Here is a 15,342-nt window from a genome sequence, read left to right on the forward strand (position 1 = left end):
CAACTCAGGGGTATATAAACTCAAGATGGCCAGGGAGCGCGTCCCCTGACGCTGCCCCGTTTGTCTCCAGGTCGAGGGTGGGCTTAATTGAAACCCACCGGTCGCTCGGAGCCGGTGGATACCCAGCAGTGGTCAATATAGGAGTGATGGCGCTGATTCGGCATGATTAATCGGCTCTACTCTACCTCGTGGGCCGAGGACCCCAAACCCACCTCGGGTCGGAGTGTAACCGACCACAACAGCAGTTGTTAGAGGCGCCAGTGCTATACCCTGGGACAGGCCTTGGAATTATGGTCCACAGTGTGGTTGTATGTGTTTTTACCAGTATGTTTTATAAGGAATAAATCAATTAAGACATGTTATGGTTTCATCCTTCTTTACCCTTATCGATCTGGTCAATGGAAAACCTAACCCAATGCCTAGTCCACTCTGCCCGCTACCTAACGAGCTACATGCTGTCCAGAGGGGGTCTGGTGGCAGCGACCCTTAGAAATTAAGATTAGAGTTAAGTTATCCCCTTAGACTTAGTGACCCCAGAATCTGGCAGTATATGGAGATGTCGAGGGCCACGACAAAAGTTTCCCCATAATCCCTAAGAGAGGATGACCAAAGATGGGTGCAATAGGAGAGCAGATCACCAGTAGATCTTGCCTGGCGAAAGCCATACTGGTGATCCGACAAAAGAGAAAGGCGTTCAAGGTGACGGAGAAAATGGGAGTTCAAGATAGTTTCGAAAATCTTAGAGAGGGATGAAGTTAGGGCAATGGGGCGATAGTTAGAGGGGTTAGAATGGTCACCCTTCTTCGGGATGGGCTGAACCAAGGCATGCTTCCAAGAAGAAGGAAAAGTTTTGAGGCAAAGGCGAAAGAGGCGAGCAAGCACAGGGGCCAGGGCTTCAGCAAACTCCCTCAGAACACGAGGGGGTATTCCGTCCGGTCCATGCGCCTTACTCACATCCAACCTGGATAACACACCGGCAACCCTGCGAGTGGAGATTATAGGAAAGTGCATAGGTTCAGTAGGAGGTGCAGGGGTAGGAAGGGTAGAGTGGGAATCGTCTAAGGTGGAATTAGAAGAGAATAAGGTGCCAAAGAGGTTGGCTTTCTCAGGGGGAGAGTTGGCTATAGAGTTATCGGGACGGAAGAGGGGAGGAAAAGAAGGCGTGCAGAAGTTGTTACGGATGTTTTTAGCTAAGGACCAGAAGGATTTACTAGAGGAAGAATTAGTCAGGATAGCAGTCTTTCTTTTAATAAAATTCCGCTTGGCCCTACGAAGAATAGCCTTACAACGATTCCTAGAAGTAATGAAAGAGGTGTGGGTAATGGGAGGAGATAGTTTCATAGCTCGATATGCCCTATCTCTCACCCTGCAAGCAAGAGAGCAGGAGCGATCAAACCATGATTGTAATGTGAAAGTTTTGGTAGAAGATGGGATAAATGCACTCATACCGCCCTGTATAACCCCAGCAATGCTGTCAGCACATACTGAGGCATCCCGAGTGGAAAAGCAACATTCATCCCAAGGAAAGTCGGTGAAGAATTCTCGCAAGGATTGTCAGCTTGCCCTCCGATAGTGCCATAGTTGACGTTTAGAGGGGGGTGGGGAAGGTGGTCATGCCCAGTTTGATTTAATAGAAATAAGGTTGTGATCAGAAGACCCTAAGGGAGCAAAAATTGAGTATGAATAGTGTGAGGGGTTAGAGGTAAAACAAATATCAAGAATGTTAGCAAGTTGATCGTGTCGATCAGGAACGCGTGTAGAGTGTTTGATTATTTGTTCCTATTCATTAATTAAGGAAAAAGAGAGTGCCTCAGCTCCACCTGGGTCATCCCTTGCAGAGCCAAGCCACTCTCTGTGATGCACATTGAAATCCCCTAGGTAGAGGATCTCGGTGTTAGGGTGTGTGGATAGCAACGACTCATGGCAAGAAGTGAGATAGTCAAAGAGTTCGAAATAGTTGGTAGAGTTGGGAGAACAGTATAGGAAACAAAGAAAAATAGTCACAGTAGGTAGAGATATTTTGAGCCAGATGACATCATAAAGGGGAGATTCAAGATCCGTGAGTCGGGCTATAGGTGTACGTGTATTGCAGTAGGCGCATACACCTCCCTTAGAACGAAAGTAGGTATAAAGGTTGTAGTTAGAGACTTGAAAAGGTTTGGGTGAAGCTGCTTTGGTTAGTTGAAGTTCAGAGAGTAGTAAGAGATCGGGGGAAGAGGTTAATAGATGGTGCTCCACAGAAGAAAAATTGGATCTCAGTCCGCGAATGTTGGAGAAATGAAGCGTGAAAAAAGCCGATCCTCCAGCAACCGTAGTGGCGTCAGTTGAGGCCCCAGTAGCTTGATGATGATCAGGTCTGCCCTGAGGTCCACAACCTTCCCGACCAGTGGGACCCATCCGAGAAGGCCCCGCTTCAGTATTAATATCAACTGACATAGGAGAATAAAATAGAATGAATAAAACAGATCAAGAATGAGTAAGGTTTTAGTTGTGGTGTTGTCAATAGTAAGAGAGACAGTTGAGACCCTGCAATTGTGTGTAAATGAGGCAGAAATATAGATCAGCAATCTGGGACTTGGTCACAATTTTCGTGATGCCATATAGCAGCAGGGTCTACCATTAGACAACACATTATGCTTCCAATATCTTCCCAGGTGGTAGTACCTCCCTGTTTGGTAGCTGCCTACTACCTACAATATGGATCATTAGTTTATCAGGTTAGTCGTCATTACGATCATGACATTATATAATCAGATTTTCACCATAATTTATGATCGTAGATAGGGAACAAATTACAAATATAAATAATTAAAATAAAAAAGTTGTATCGTTTTATTACTGTCATCTAAAGAACATCTATGAGAAAATTAACGTAGTCGAACAACTCCTTGGTGTTAGCCGTCTGCTCCACTATTACAAAAAATACTTAAGTATTTCAACAACACACAAAAAATGAAAAAAAGTGGGAAACTGGAGGTACGCGGTATGTTGAATAATAATAGTTTACAATTTACCTACTTACTCAAGATTACTCGGTAGTATAGGGGGTGAGTATCCCCGGCTGTCTCGCGTGAGACCAGGGTTCGATTCCACTACCGGGAGGTGATTTTAAACATACTTAATTTTAGGAGGCAAGAGACTCCAGTAGTAATTCGTTAAATGAGTAAATATGCTTCTTTTTACAGGTTAGCTGCAAAGCATGTTGTATTGATAATCACATTTAAACCGGTACCCTAACACATTGTTTTAAAGACTATTCTTAAAACAGAGTTTAGAGGTGTATTACGCATTTCATATAAAATCGCCTATAACGGTAAGTTTATAACAACGCCGAGCCTGCGGGCCAAATAGCAAGGAAATTGAGATTAGACAAGTATAAAGCTATCTTTTTAAGAAAACCACAGTAATACACTCCATGACTGAACGATACAAAGCAACAAATCAATATGTTCTATCATAATATCATGCAAATGATGCAAGTCGCGGATGGTATTTGAAAACAAAGCTGAAAAGGCCACTGAAAACTATAAATGTCCTTTTTCATGGGCCATTGTTTACCTATCTTCCTAATATCTGTATTTGGGCTTTCAAATTTTGAAATGCAAAAGTCGGTTTTTAGTTTAATTAATGTTCCTTATTACAGGACGGATATATATTTTTCTCTTTGGTAAAATATATGTAATATGTCACTGCATCTGTCCCTTGATAAAACTCAACTGTGTATTTGAATCCAGGACAATAATGGACATGTTCCAGATCCGGATCATTGTGTGAGTTGTGAGGACTGAGGTGTTGGTGAACGGCTTCAGGGATAAACAAACTGAGTTGTGAGGCTGAGGTGTAGGTGAACGGCTTCAGGGATAAACAAACTGGCTGGTGCCGCCGTCCTCCCGCCAACATCCTCCATATTACTTTCTGCTCTTCACTGGGTATTAATAGTAAAATCTCTATTAGTTAGCTGCAATTTACTGATCCACGAAGAAAGGCGTTATATAAAAAAATACAATTTAAAAGTAAGTATTATTTTTTACATAAGACGCGTTTCAGTTGAAATTAAACAGCATGTGAACTTCAAACACATTAAAACATCAAATATCCACAGTAGGTTTTTAAACAATGTGTACTTAACATAATGTATAACTTAAGGTGACTTAAGGTACCTGACTAAAGTAGAAATGAAGAAAACCTGATGTAAACCTGTAAAGTCGTCATATTTTACATAGAAGCTCATCAAGCAGTATGTGTGGCAGATGATGCTCTTGAAGTAACGGCCACAGTTGTGAATAAATTTTTGACAGGAGACATGGCTGTAGTTTATGACACATGATGATCATAAGTCATGGATGCCTGGGTTAAGTTAGCCAGGAAACCCTCTGAATACTTTTGATTAGAATTGCAGAAAGGGTATTGAACATAGCATCTCGTTCCTCTCTCCTATTTTCCCCACTAAATTTTGTTGGGAAGCACATGTACTGTATATGGGGGTACCTTATATCAAGTTAAGTTAGGGGTAAATATTCCGAAGTGGCCATGCACGGAAGTTACTAAAGAAAGTAGATTTTATAGTATATTTCATTGTATTTTGTACGAATTTGACCCTCATGTTGGAATAGTAGTTAATAGAGAAATACAACCCCCTCCCCCATTACCAAGAATATTTTAACACAAAATGGGCAGGGCTTTGAAGTAGAGGGAAATTGTGGGTAAAAACACAAAAAAAAAAAATTAAACGAAACTTCGAAAGCAGGACCTGACCTAATTCTGTAACTCAGTAAAAAGTTATCTTAATTGATAGATGCAGGAGGATAAAGTTATACCGTTTGAATGAGGAAGTGGTGCAGTATAGTATTTAGACACTGTAATTATGCTATCTCTTCCTCTTGGGTAGTGTCTGCCTTTAACTGCAATACCAAGCGTTCTAATCTTCACAATACAGTACAGTACTGACAGTCTGAATCACACCTTGGGCACTTAACCGAAGAAGGGAGAACACCTTAAGCCCTGTAGATGTCAACAACTGCAGCTTTATTCTCAAATACAGAAGCACCCTTCACAGAGAAATGCCATCTTACAACTATGCAATTCAAATTCCAGAACTTGTGCATGCTCACAAGTATCACATGACATCCAAACTTTGTCCTTTGTCCCTCGCGAGAGTTAATAATATGAGATTTGTCTGTATGATTGGCCATGGTGTATTAAAAACATAACATTGTTATTCCTATTAAGATCATATAGTATATAGTACAGTAGGCTCACTAGAACTAAATTAACTAAATTGAATTTCTTCAGTGTAAGTGCATATACCGATAATTTTCAATTGAAGCGTTGCATAAGACATTGACAAGCTACACTTTTTTAGAAATGAGAAATTGATTGTCAAAGTTTTTTCAACTTGGAAAAATGCATAACAACCCCAAATATTGTTGAATTTTAATGAACAAGGTTTATTCACTTGTCCTTAGGTATGTGATTCACTGTGTAGGGAAAACTTGTTTGTCCAATGGGCAAATGTACAGGTAATTTAGCCTTGCCAGTTGTAATTTTAAGCTGTCTCAAGCAAGCAGGCAGGTAGTATCACCCTTGTATTGGTTTTTAAACTAGCACTGATCAAATTTCTTACTGTCAGCAAGATTTTGAAAATACAGTACAGTACTGTATAAGACTGAGGCATGAAATCTCACCTTGCTATTGGGGGGGGGGGGGACAAGACCTGTTACCTGGCAAGATATACCATCACATCTCTTCAGTCATGAAATGAGACTTTGTGCCTCTCCTGCATTTATGGTCTATTGGTCCTCATGAGTAAGCCTGTAAGACTTAAACCAGCTCAACAAGATAAGTACAGTGTCAAATAAACCTTATTTGCTTCCTAGAGCCACACAGCCTTGGCAGGGGTTCCTAAGCATTTTCCAGTGCAACCCCATCTAGTGCTGTCATCTATCCAATGTGACCCCAAGTTGTGGGGAGTGCAGAGGCGGAGTTTCTGATGAAATCCACGTATATGATGGTAGATATTGTTAATGTCTTGTTTTCTTTTCTTTTTTTCTCAGAAAGGATAATATGCCACCAAAGAAAAAAGGGAAATGGTTTCCACGCCAGAAAAAAGTAATTCAAGAAAAAAAACAGGCAGAGCTCCGTGTCCAATTCCCAGTATCTAGTGGGTCCCAACATAGAAAAATAGGTATAAAGTCTTGGGTTCTAATATATATATATATATATATATATATATATATATATATATATATATATATATATATATATATATATATATATATATATATATATATATATATATATATATATATATATATATATATATACTGTATATATATATATATACAGGTATTATTTAATTATTTAGTGAATTATTTTAATTTCAGACTATGTAATCCTTAAGTGCAGGATTTTTTTTTTATGTTAGAAAAATGTGCTGTACAAATATAATTCCACGAGAAGTTTTCTAAAATATTTGAGAGAACATTTACAGAAACCCAGGCCCTTACTGCATGATGTCACAATTTCAATCCATCTCAGCTAACCCTCCATAAGTTCACATAACAGTCATTCTTTCAACTACTGTATAGTACTGTAGATAGTATCATTTGCAAGTACAGTACCGTACAGAGTATTGTTTAATTTCTTGTACTATGTTATTTTGCTAATAGTAAACCTAATGACAAATAAGATTACAAATGTATGTTAATTTTGCACACAATAAAACTAGACTAAATACAGTAAAAGTCCAAAAATCCGGATGCCAGAAATCCGGACCACCCGAGAATCCGGACTTTTCGAAAACTGAATTTTTTTTTTTTTTTTTAGCAGGCTTTTGTGTGTATGTGCGCATGCGTGAGCGCCACAGTTGCACAGCGACAACAAGCGACCACGTGGTCGCCACTTTAAAACGAGCAATCAAACTGTGACAACATACCGTTTATAGGTCGACCCTGATTTTTTGACCAAGAAATCGTTAATTTATGTTATTCCTCGTTTATAGTTTGACCCACGATTTTGAGGGTAATGGAACAACAAAACCTTCAGTAAAAACATCCTTATGTCCTATAAACTGAGGCTCGCCGTGCCTGAAACACCGAGTGCCGAAGGCAAATTGTTTACCATTTATTATTACGACACTTTACACTGAAACGCAGGTAGTTTCAACAAAAATATTGTATATTTCCATTCAAATATTTATTCAAGTCAATTTGGAGGGAATATTATTGCAATACAACAGTTTTTTAACTAAACCATTCGAAAAGCGATTACGGTAACATCTTTTGAACGAAAGAAAGCGAAAGTCATTGTTTTCGTCACGATTTTATCCCACTTTCCACTGTAATACGTACACCATTTCAGCAAAAATATTACATTTCCGTGAATGCAGTATATCAAGCACAGTATGAAAAGAATACCAGTGTAATATAACAATATTTTGAGTCTTACTCTTTCCATTTACAGAGTACTGTACAAGCCCATAATAATGGCTCCTAAAGTAGATAAACTTCGTTGTGTGAAGAGAAAGAAGAACTCGTTGAAATTGAGTGACAAACTTGAAATAATTAAGAAACTAGAACGTGGTGTGAGCAATACTGATCTAATGGAAACATACGACATTGGAAAGTCTACAATTTATGATATAAAAAAGGCAAAGAATAAAATTCTAGAACTCACAGCTTTTTCATTAAAACTGCTCGTTTTGGTAAATGAAGCATGCTATATTTGCTAATGAATAAACTATCAAAGTGTACCTGTTCATCTCTTCTTTATTCCTCCTTAAATTTGAATTTTAAAAGTACTGCCTGAGAATCCGGAAAATCCGAAAATCCGGACCGACCCAAGCCCCAAGCAGTCCGGATTTTTGGACTTCTACTGTATAATGATAAAAAATTACCACTAAAATTGTGACTAATACTGTAGTGATATCCCCATTAGCTCTTCTGAGAATGTGAAATTTCTGTGTATTAAGACGAATTTCTCATCCCTGAAAAAAAATCCCACGTTCCCGGAATTTTTCTGGTTAGTGGGTAAGTTTTCTGAGAGTCTAAGCATGATCTCGCACGGACAGACACTTGCACATCCCTGGAATGTTTCCAGGTGCTGTGGAAAGTTTTCCGAGAGTCTAAACTTAGCATCTTGCATGAACAGACACATGGCTGTATTTATTTACAAAAAAACCACAGTACAATATACTGTATTTTGAATAAAGAAAATGTGCTACTGTATTCACTATACCCAACAGCAGATGCTGCCCTCTCAGGCTTGTGATGCAGGCAGACCAAATGGTGATAAAATGATACAGGATGGCCTGTCTTTGTCCTGTACAGTACCACTGACTGTAGCAGGTGTTACTAACTGTCACTCTCCTCTCTCCATGAAGGAAGGATTGTACATGCACTGTATACTATACATACACCTCGACACACTAGCCTACAGTAGGCATACACTGTCCACACTGCTATGTACAGTACAGTATGTACATTATTTTCACACTTACTTTGCACATCTTAACACTATATTCTGACTGCTTGTGTCCTGGTACAGTAATGTACAGTACTGTACTGCACAACACAAATTATAAACAAAAACAGCAGTGAACAGTGGAACAACTTTGTACATTTGCAGCAAAATATGAACTAAGCACGTGAGCCTACAGCCTAAGTTACCCAAACAGGTATCCCACCCTTGCGCCCGGTACGTGGGAACGCGTTGGAGCATAATGCAATTTCTCGGAACTCGTGGAAAATTTATTCCCTTGCCCGAAACATAGAAGTTTGAAGAGATTTTCTCAGAATTTTTCTGAAAAATGTGCCTGATTTTCATCCTTGGAATCTCCTTCCTATGCCCAGATTGGAAAGAGTTTTCCTGGAATTTTTTTGGCTCAAAATCAATTCTGGATATTGGCGAATTTCGTGGAGCGAGGATTCCGGCTAATGTGAAGATTACTGTACTGTAGTAACCAAAATGGATACTGTAATTAGCAACTTTTCATTTGTACTAACCAGTAACATTTAATCTTGTATTCCACTTATTAATTCCTCATTGTAAGAAACACAGGTATGGAGCTCCTGTTTAAATACATATACAGTACTGTACTACAGTCAAAGGCAAAAATAACTTCACATGAACACACACACACACACACACGAGTTTCCAAAAACAGTACATTGTATTGAATCGGCATTGTTGCCCTGATGTGGCCCTTCAAGTGCAGATTTGAAAATGATGAATACAGGTATTGTACTATCATGAGAAAATTGTGATAAATGAGATTATATGACACTGTACATAAGTAGCACACCAAGTTAATAATAGGTATGGGATCAAGAAATTGAGACTCACAGTTTTTATTATTGACCAGATTAATTGCTTTAATAGGTTAACCAATGTCCAAATCTCCTAACATTGTCTCTTTCTGTAGTGTAATGAATAATATTGTATTTTTCATTAGAATATAGCAAGAATCACTTTAAAATTCTTTTTTCTTGGTGGGCATGTTGCTTATATCTCTTAAGCATCAGGTACAAGTATTATGTTGCTCAAGTTTAATACACTGTCTGATATTCAATATCCCTTAAAGTGTGCAATTAAGGTGAATGTACTGAGGGAGGTGACATCATAGGAAATCAGCTCATAACTTGCTTTCCAACTTATTCGTTGGTTGTGATCATAGAATTTCTTTTTCAGAGGATACTCCGGATACTAGTACTACACAAACACAGACCTGGCCACTGAAAGATCAGGTGCTAAGTAAACTTTCACGGCCCTGGAAAGGAAATAAATCACTCAGCAGTCGATCAACACTCACCTGGGGGAAGAAAACTCCACTATTAAACCGAGCAGCACTTACCGGGGAACAAAATAAACCTTTATTAAGTCGATCACAGAATCGGGGACAGAATGATGCTCCATCTAGTCGAGTAACACAAAGTTGGGAAGAGAAGACTTCTCTGTTAAGTCGAACACAAAATTGGGGATATAATAATAATGCACCAACAAGTCGACTGTCACAAAGTTGGGAAGAGAATAGTCCACTGTCAAGTCGACCAACACAGAACTGGGGGCAGAATAGTTATCCATCAAGTCGACCAACACAGAACTGGGAAGATAATGGTCAGCTGTCAAGTCGATCATCACAAAACTGGGAAGACAATGGTCCACTGTTAAGTCGATCCACTCTGGCCTGGGGAAGTCATCCACCATCAGGTCGAGGAACATATGCTTGGGAACAGTCTAGTTCAGCGACTGGTGAACCATCTTTGACCTGGGAACAGAATTATGTATCACCAAGTCGACAAACACAAAACTGGGCACAGAATAATTCATTGATAGGTTCACAGACACAAACCTGGGAACATAATCGTTTGCTGATAAGTCGACCACCACCAACTTGGGAAGAAAACAGTCTTCTGGCAAGTCAACCAGTGCAATCCTGGGTGCAGAATGATTCCCTAACAGACCAACCAACAGAAACCTGGGAAGAGAACAGTTTCCTGACAAATCGACCAATGCAAACCTGGGGGCAGGATAGTCTGTCAACAAATCAATCAATGCATGATTGGGAACAAGAAAGTCTAACGAGGCACTCACTGCCAACCTGGGAAGAGAGAAATTTGTTGACAACTAGACAGACCTGGACACAAAATAACCAGGCAGATCATATCACGAGTACAACAAGGATGTCCAGATCTTCTGATTCACTGAATTACCAAGATTGGAGAAATAAGGTAGGTAACCACTTTTTTCTGTTTTTTATTTTGGTACAGGAGTATATTTAAGAAGAATATGTAAACAGATAAAATTTCAAACTGCTCTAATGGCAGGTGTTTATTGTTAGCCCAGCAGGTATGACAACTACAGTACATGTAGTCATTTATGCATGATCAGAATTTTTCATGTAGTCTTTGGGCCCCTTTTATATACAGTAGTACCCCGATTTACGCGGTTAATTGAACCCACGGGGTACCGCGTAAAGTGAACAACAGAACATATGGGATTAATTCCAATAGAGATTGGCCCGACCCCCAAACTCCACTTTTTCCGACACAATACCTATGTTGTATTACAAATAACATCTTAATTTTATGATGGTATGCACACACAATTAATATTTAAGAGAAATACAGTCGTCAGGTTAATGTCCATTCAAATAATGGACTCAAATCTACCCTCCCCCTCCCTCTTCCCAGCTCACTAGCTCCTACCTCTCTGAGAAATGTTTGGGTGAAAACACTAGATTTTAACGTTTGGTAATAAATAATACCTCAGACTAAAGTTAGGATAATATAATTGACATTTCTGGATTCCTTGCAGGTCAGGGAATATTTTGAATGTAAACTTCATATATTTTGCACAAAAGATAAAATATTTGCTTTGTGTAAACCAAATTATTACATTAGATCTAAAATTTGTATGTCTAATGCAAAATCCATGATGTTTATATTCAAAATGATCATCATATTGTAAGAATTCCAACAATGTAAATTATATTTTGGCTGGGTAATTTGTATGAATTTTATGAGCTAAATAAAAAAAAATATATACTTCACCACGTATATGAGTAGATGCACTGCGGAAAGTGAAAGTCCGGTTCTGGCGAGGTACCGCGTAAATGAGAAATCGCGGAAAGTGAAACCGTGTAAAGCGGGGCAATACTGTATATATATATATATATATATATATATATATATATATATATATATATATATATATATATATATATATATATATATATATATATATATATATATATATATATATATATATATATATATATTGGAAAAATAAACCTTTTTATATGAAAATCCATTTTTATTTATATAATATGCTCTACATGACTACCATTCTGTTGAAAACAATCTTCAATGCGTGTCCTCCACTGCTGAAGAACACGTTCAAGCACAGCTGGAGTTATGCTTGTAATGGCGTTGGTGATACGTTGCTTGAGATGATTTATGTTTTGTATCTTTTCCTGATACACCATGGCCTTCAAATGCCCCCAAAGGTAAAAATCAAGTGGGGTAAGGTCTGGGGATCTGGGAGGCCACTCCACAGGATTTTCATATAAAAAGGTTTATTTTTCCTATGTATGGAAATTTATGGGACACCCTATATATATATATGCTGATAACCACAAGGTTATCAGCATATACCTGGATCACGTGCACCTACAGTGATTTACTTGCATATATATATATATATATATATATATATTGTATTATTTTATTATCAGTTCAGTAGTACTTGATACAGTGGCTGGCACATTTTGTGTTGTAGTAAAACTCCCAGAATGGCCCCTAAAGAACCTCACAATAGTATCCAGACTAAGGATGCTCGGTAACCATTCCATTGAGTTGCCAGGCGACTGTACTATATACTTGACCAGATTATTCTTAATATTGCACCAATACTTTACTACGATAACTTTGTCTATCTTTTTCTCTCATGAAATCTATAGGACTCACTTGGGAGACATGGCCTGCCATCATCAGACTTTGGTCCTTCTAAACACTTTGGAATGAGAATGTTGCAGAAAATGGGCTGGATCCCCGGTGAAGGTCTCGGTAAAAACAAGGAGGGAATGATTGAACCGCTAATGCCTGATGCCAATGTGGACCCAGAAGGTGAATTAATATTTTTTTCTTTATCCTCCCCTTTATGGGTGTCTTTGTAATTTGGGTCTGCTTTTCTGGAGAAATTTTATTAAATTCGGTGTACCAAGTGAATTGTTATTAAATTTGGCCAGGCATTATAAGGCTAGAGATAAGAAGACCTATAGAAATAGCTTTTAAAACATGTACTGCAAGTGTATATTCTAAATTGAAGATTCGTCAAAGAAGACTGGGGGTGTTTAAATGAGGAGATGTAATCATGATGGAAAAGTTGCAATTGAAGCTATGTTAATTGTCAGGAACTTTGATATCTTGGCTTTGAGTTTAACAGAATTGAAGGATATTGGAGAAATATGCTGTGGACAAGTGAGAGGAAAAAGTGAGGAGTGTCTGGAACAATAAAACCAAAAAAGGATCTGTGTTTTCTAATGAGTGATGAATGGTGGGGTTACATGAAGGAATACAGCATAAATGGATCATACAATACAATGGGTTAGTCCCAGAGTACTACTAGTCAGGTTCAGTGGGGTATGAGAAATAGGTTATGGTGGGTATGTTAGTACATAATTGGAGATTAGTGTGTGATGTGGATGGGATTGTGAGTAAATATAGAGTAAGAGTGAATGGAATCGACACTGATAGAAATGTGTGTTGAGAAAGATTTGAGTATACGATAGTAAGCACTGTATACCTGTACATTGAAGTGAGACTTGTACAGTAATGCCAAAAGCACAAGAAAACACTACCGGTAACTACAAAAACCACCGATTCTTGGAAAATCCATGAGGAACACCAGAGCATAATCAATAAGTGTTAGCAGCAGAAGATTGATGCAGGTAAATGTGTGAGCCATATGTTTATTCCCAAGTTTATGACTAGGGAGGGTCAGGGTTAAGAGAACTACTGTAGTTCACGGCTTATAATGGCGTACCTATCAAAACAATAGCTTTTAGAACATCTACTGAAACTGGGTCTGAGCATGCATAATAATCACAGTTTGTTTGGACTAGTCGCTGCTCATACACTGGTACTAATCTGAATGGACAGTGTACCTACCTTAGGAACACAGGTATCCCCTGATCAGGGAATGATCTGTCAGGATGGTCTCACAGGACATTTGGGATTTTGTACTGCAGTCCTTTGTTTCATGTTTTTACATTATTGTTGTCTATAACTGCCCATACAGGTACTTTCATTTTTATTCCAGCTACAATTATGGCCAGGTTTATTTATTTACCTTCTTATACTCTGTTTATTCCTAGACTGCATTGATATGAGTTATTCTGCCCGTTTAATTGTAGCTCAAATGTTTCAGGAAATTCCTGACTTAAAAAAGTCACATTTTAACTATGATTTTCAGGTGTTTATTGCCCTGGGGGATGGACACCACAACAAGGAAAACCTGTTCAAAGAAAACCAAGGAAACTTACTGCTAAAGATCTCTCAGGTGAGGTGTGGTGGATTTCTTGTTAAGTTCTTTGACAGTGCTGTGATGAATCAAGAGATGGATGATTCTCTGAGTAAAGAGTTTATTTTAAAAGTGTATGTGTTTCAGGAAAGCATCCGGTGTCGGGTCTGATTGAGTTGTGTACAAATCGTAACTGGACTGCACCAGTTTTTCAAGTTGTCTCTGACGTTGGCCCAGTTCACAAGAAGACCTTTATCATGAAGGTAAAACTTAACTCTTTAATATTGTCTTTTTTCTTGCATGTGACTGCAAGAGTAAGCTACAAGTATTATCTTTAATTAAGAGAGGTAGAGATAAACTTCTCATTTTTGGTAAAACATGATATGTGTACAGTATTGTATTTGGTTTTGGTGATAAGCAAAAAGGTCATAAATTGTCCTTTGACTTGTAACAGTATAGTATACAGCTGTGTATCATATACTGTACTGTACAGTATAATGACAAAATACATACTGTAGAATAAGTAAAATGAAGCTTGGTAGATTAACTGGATAAGAGCTATGAAAAATAAAATTCCATTAACATTGTTCGAAGGATGATGGCTAAGCTTTATGTTGACTTGTGTACTCCTTGAATAAATTTTTAATTTTGTGTACTCCTTGAATAAATTTTTAATTTCCAACCAACACCAAGGACTGTATAAATGCATTCTTTTTCGCCATACAATAGTGGCATTTACAACTTTAGTTTGACAAACATTCACAACAAATTTCCACTTCATCTGCTTTGTGTCAAGAGTCAGCATTGGTTCTTTCTCTCAGCACAGTTGTTGCATCTTCATACATTACAGTATAGTACTGTATCATTGTCTTCCATTGCCCCTCTTTCAAACCTTGTATTAAGTTGTTGTTATAACTCACAGCACCAGAGAAAATAGCAAACAGCCATAATGAAATAATCCCTGTATGTTTGTCAAACAAGTCATTTAAATTTCCATTACTTTTGACACATAAATAGGCTTATGAAAACCTTTAATTGTGTGTAATAGTTTTGGATATTATGTTTGATACCATTAGCTTTACGACCACTTTCCACTCTCATTTTTTTATCCTAGATTTTCTCTACTCCTTTTAATACGTCAAGCGAATTTTTCAAAATATATTTTTGTCGTAAAAGCCTACTACATGCAGTCACATATATATACATAATTTATTAATAAAATTATTTTTTATTAGTCAGTGTGCCATATTTGATTATATTCTTAATACGTTTTTTTTTCCCATAATCTATATACGTATATTAAAGATTACAACTTCTTCTATA

The 15,342-nt window shown here is 37.9% G+C and overlaps 1 protein-coding gene across 3 annotated transcripts in view; it reads left to right on the forward strand.

Annotated features, from left to right (window-relative positions):
* The first annotated feature begins 3,793 nt into the window (after positions 1-3,793).
* LOC121865497 overlaps positions 3,794-15,342 on the forward strand; it is a 30,120-nt gene continuing 18,571 nt past the window's right edge. For 2 of the 3 annotated variants that reach the window (XM_042365007.1, XM_042365006.1), the window contains exons 1-6: positions 3,794-4,013; positions 6,054-6,184; positions 9,688-10,727; positions 12,458-12,623; positions 13,972-14,058; positions 14,167-14,282. In XM_042365007.1, the coding sequence (XP_042220941.1) occupies positions 6,064-6,184; positions 9,688-10,727; positions 12,458-12,623; positions 13,972-14,058; positions 14,167-14,282 (1,530 nt within the window). In that variant the 5' untranslated portion in view covers positions 3,794-4,013; positions 6,054-6,063. The remainder of the gene's footprint in view (positions 4,014-6,053; positions 6,185-9,687; positions 10,728-12,457; positions 12,624-13,971; positions 14,059-14,166; positions 14,283-15,342) is intronic. The other variant, XM_042365008.1, reaches the window with a different exon arrangement.

This window comes from Homarus americanus, unplaced genomic scaffold (assembly GCF_018991925.1).
Source record: "Homarus americanus isolate GMGI-L3 unplaced genomic scaffold, GMGI_Hamer_2.0 scaffold25483, whole genome shotgun sequence".
Lineage (NCBI taxonomy): Eukaryota > Metazoa > Arthropoda > Malacostraca > Decapoda > Nephropidae > Homarus > Homarus americanus.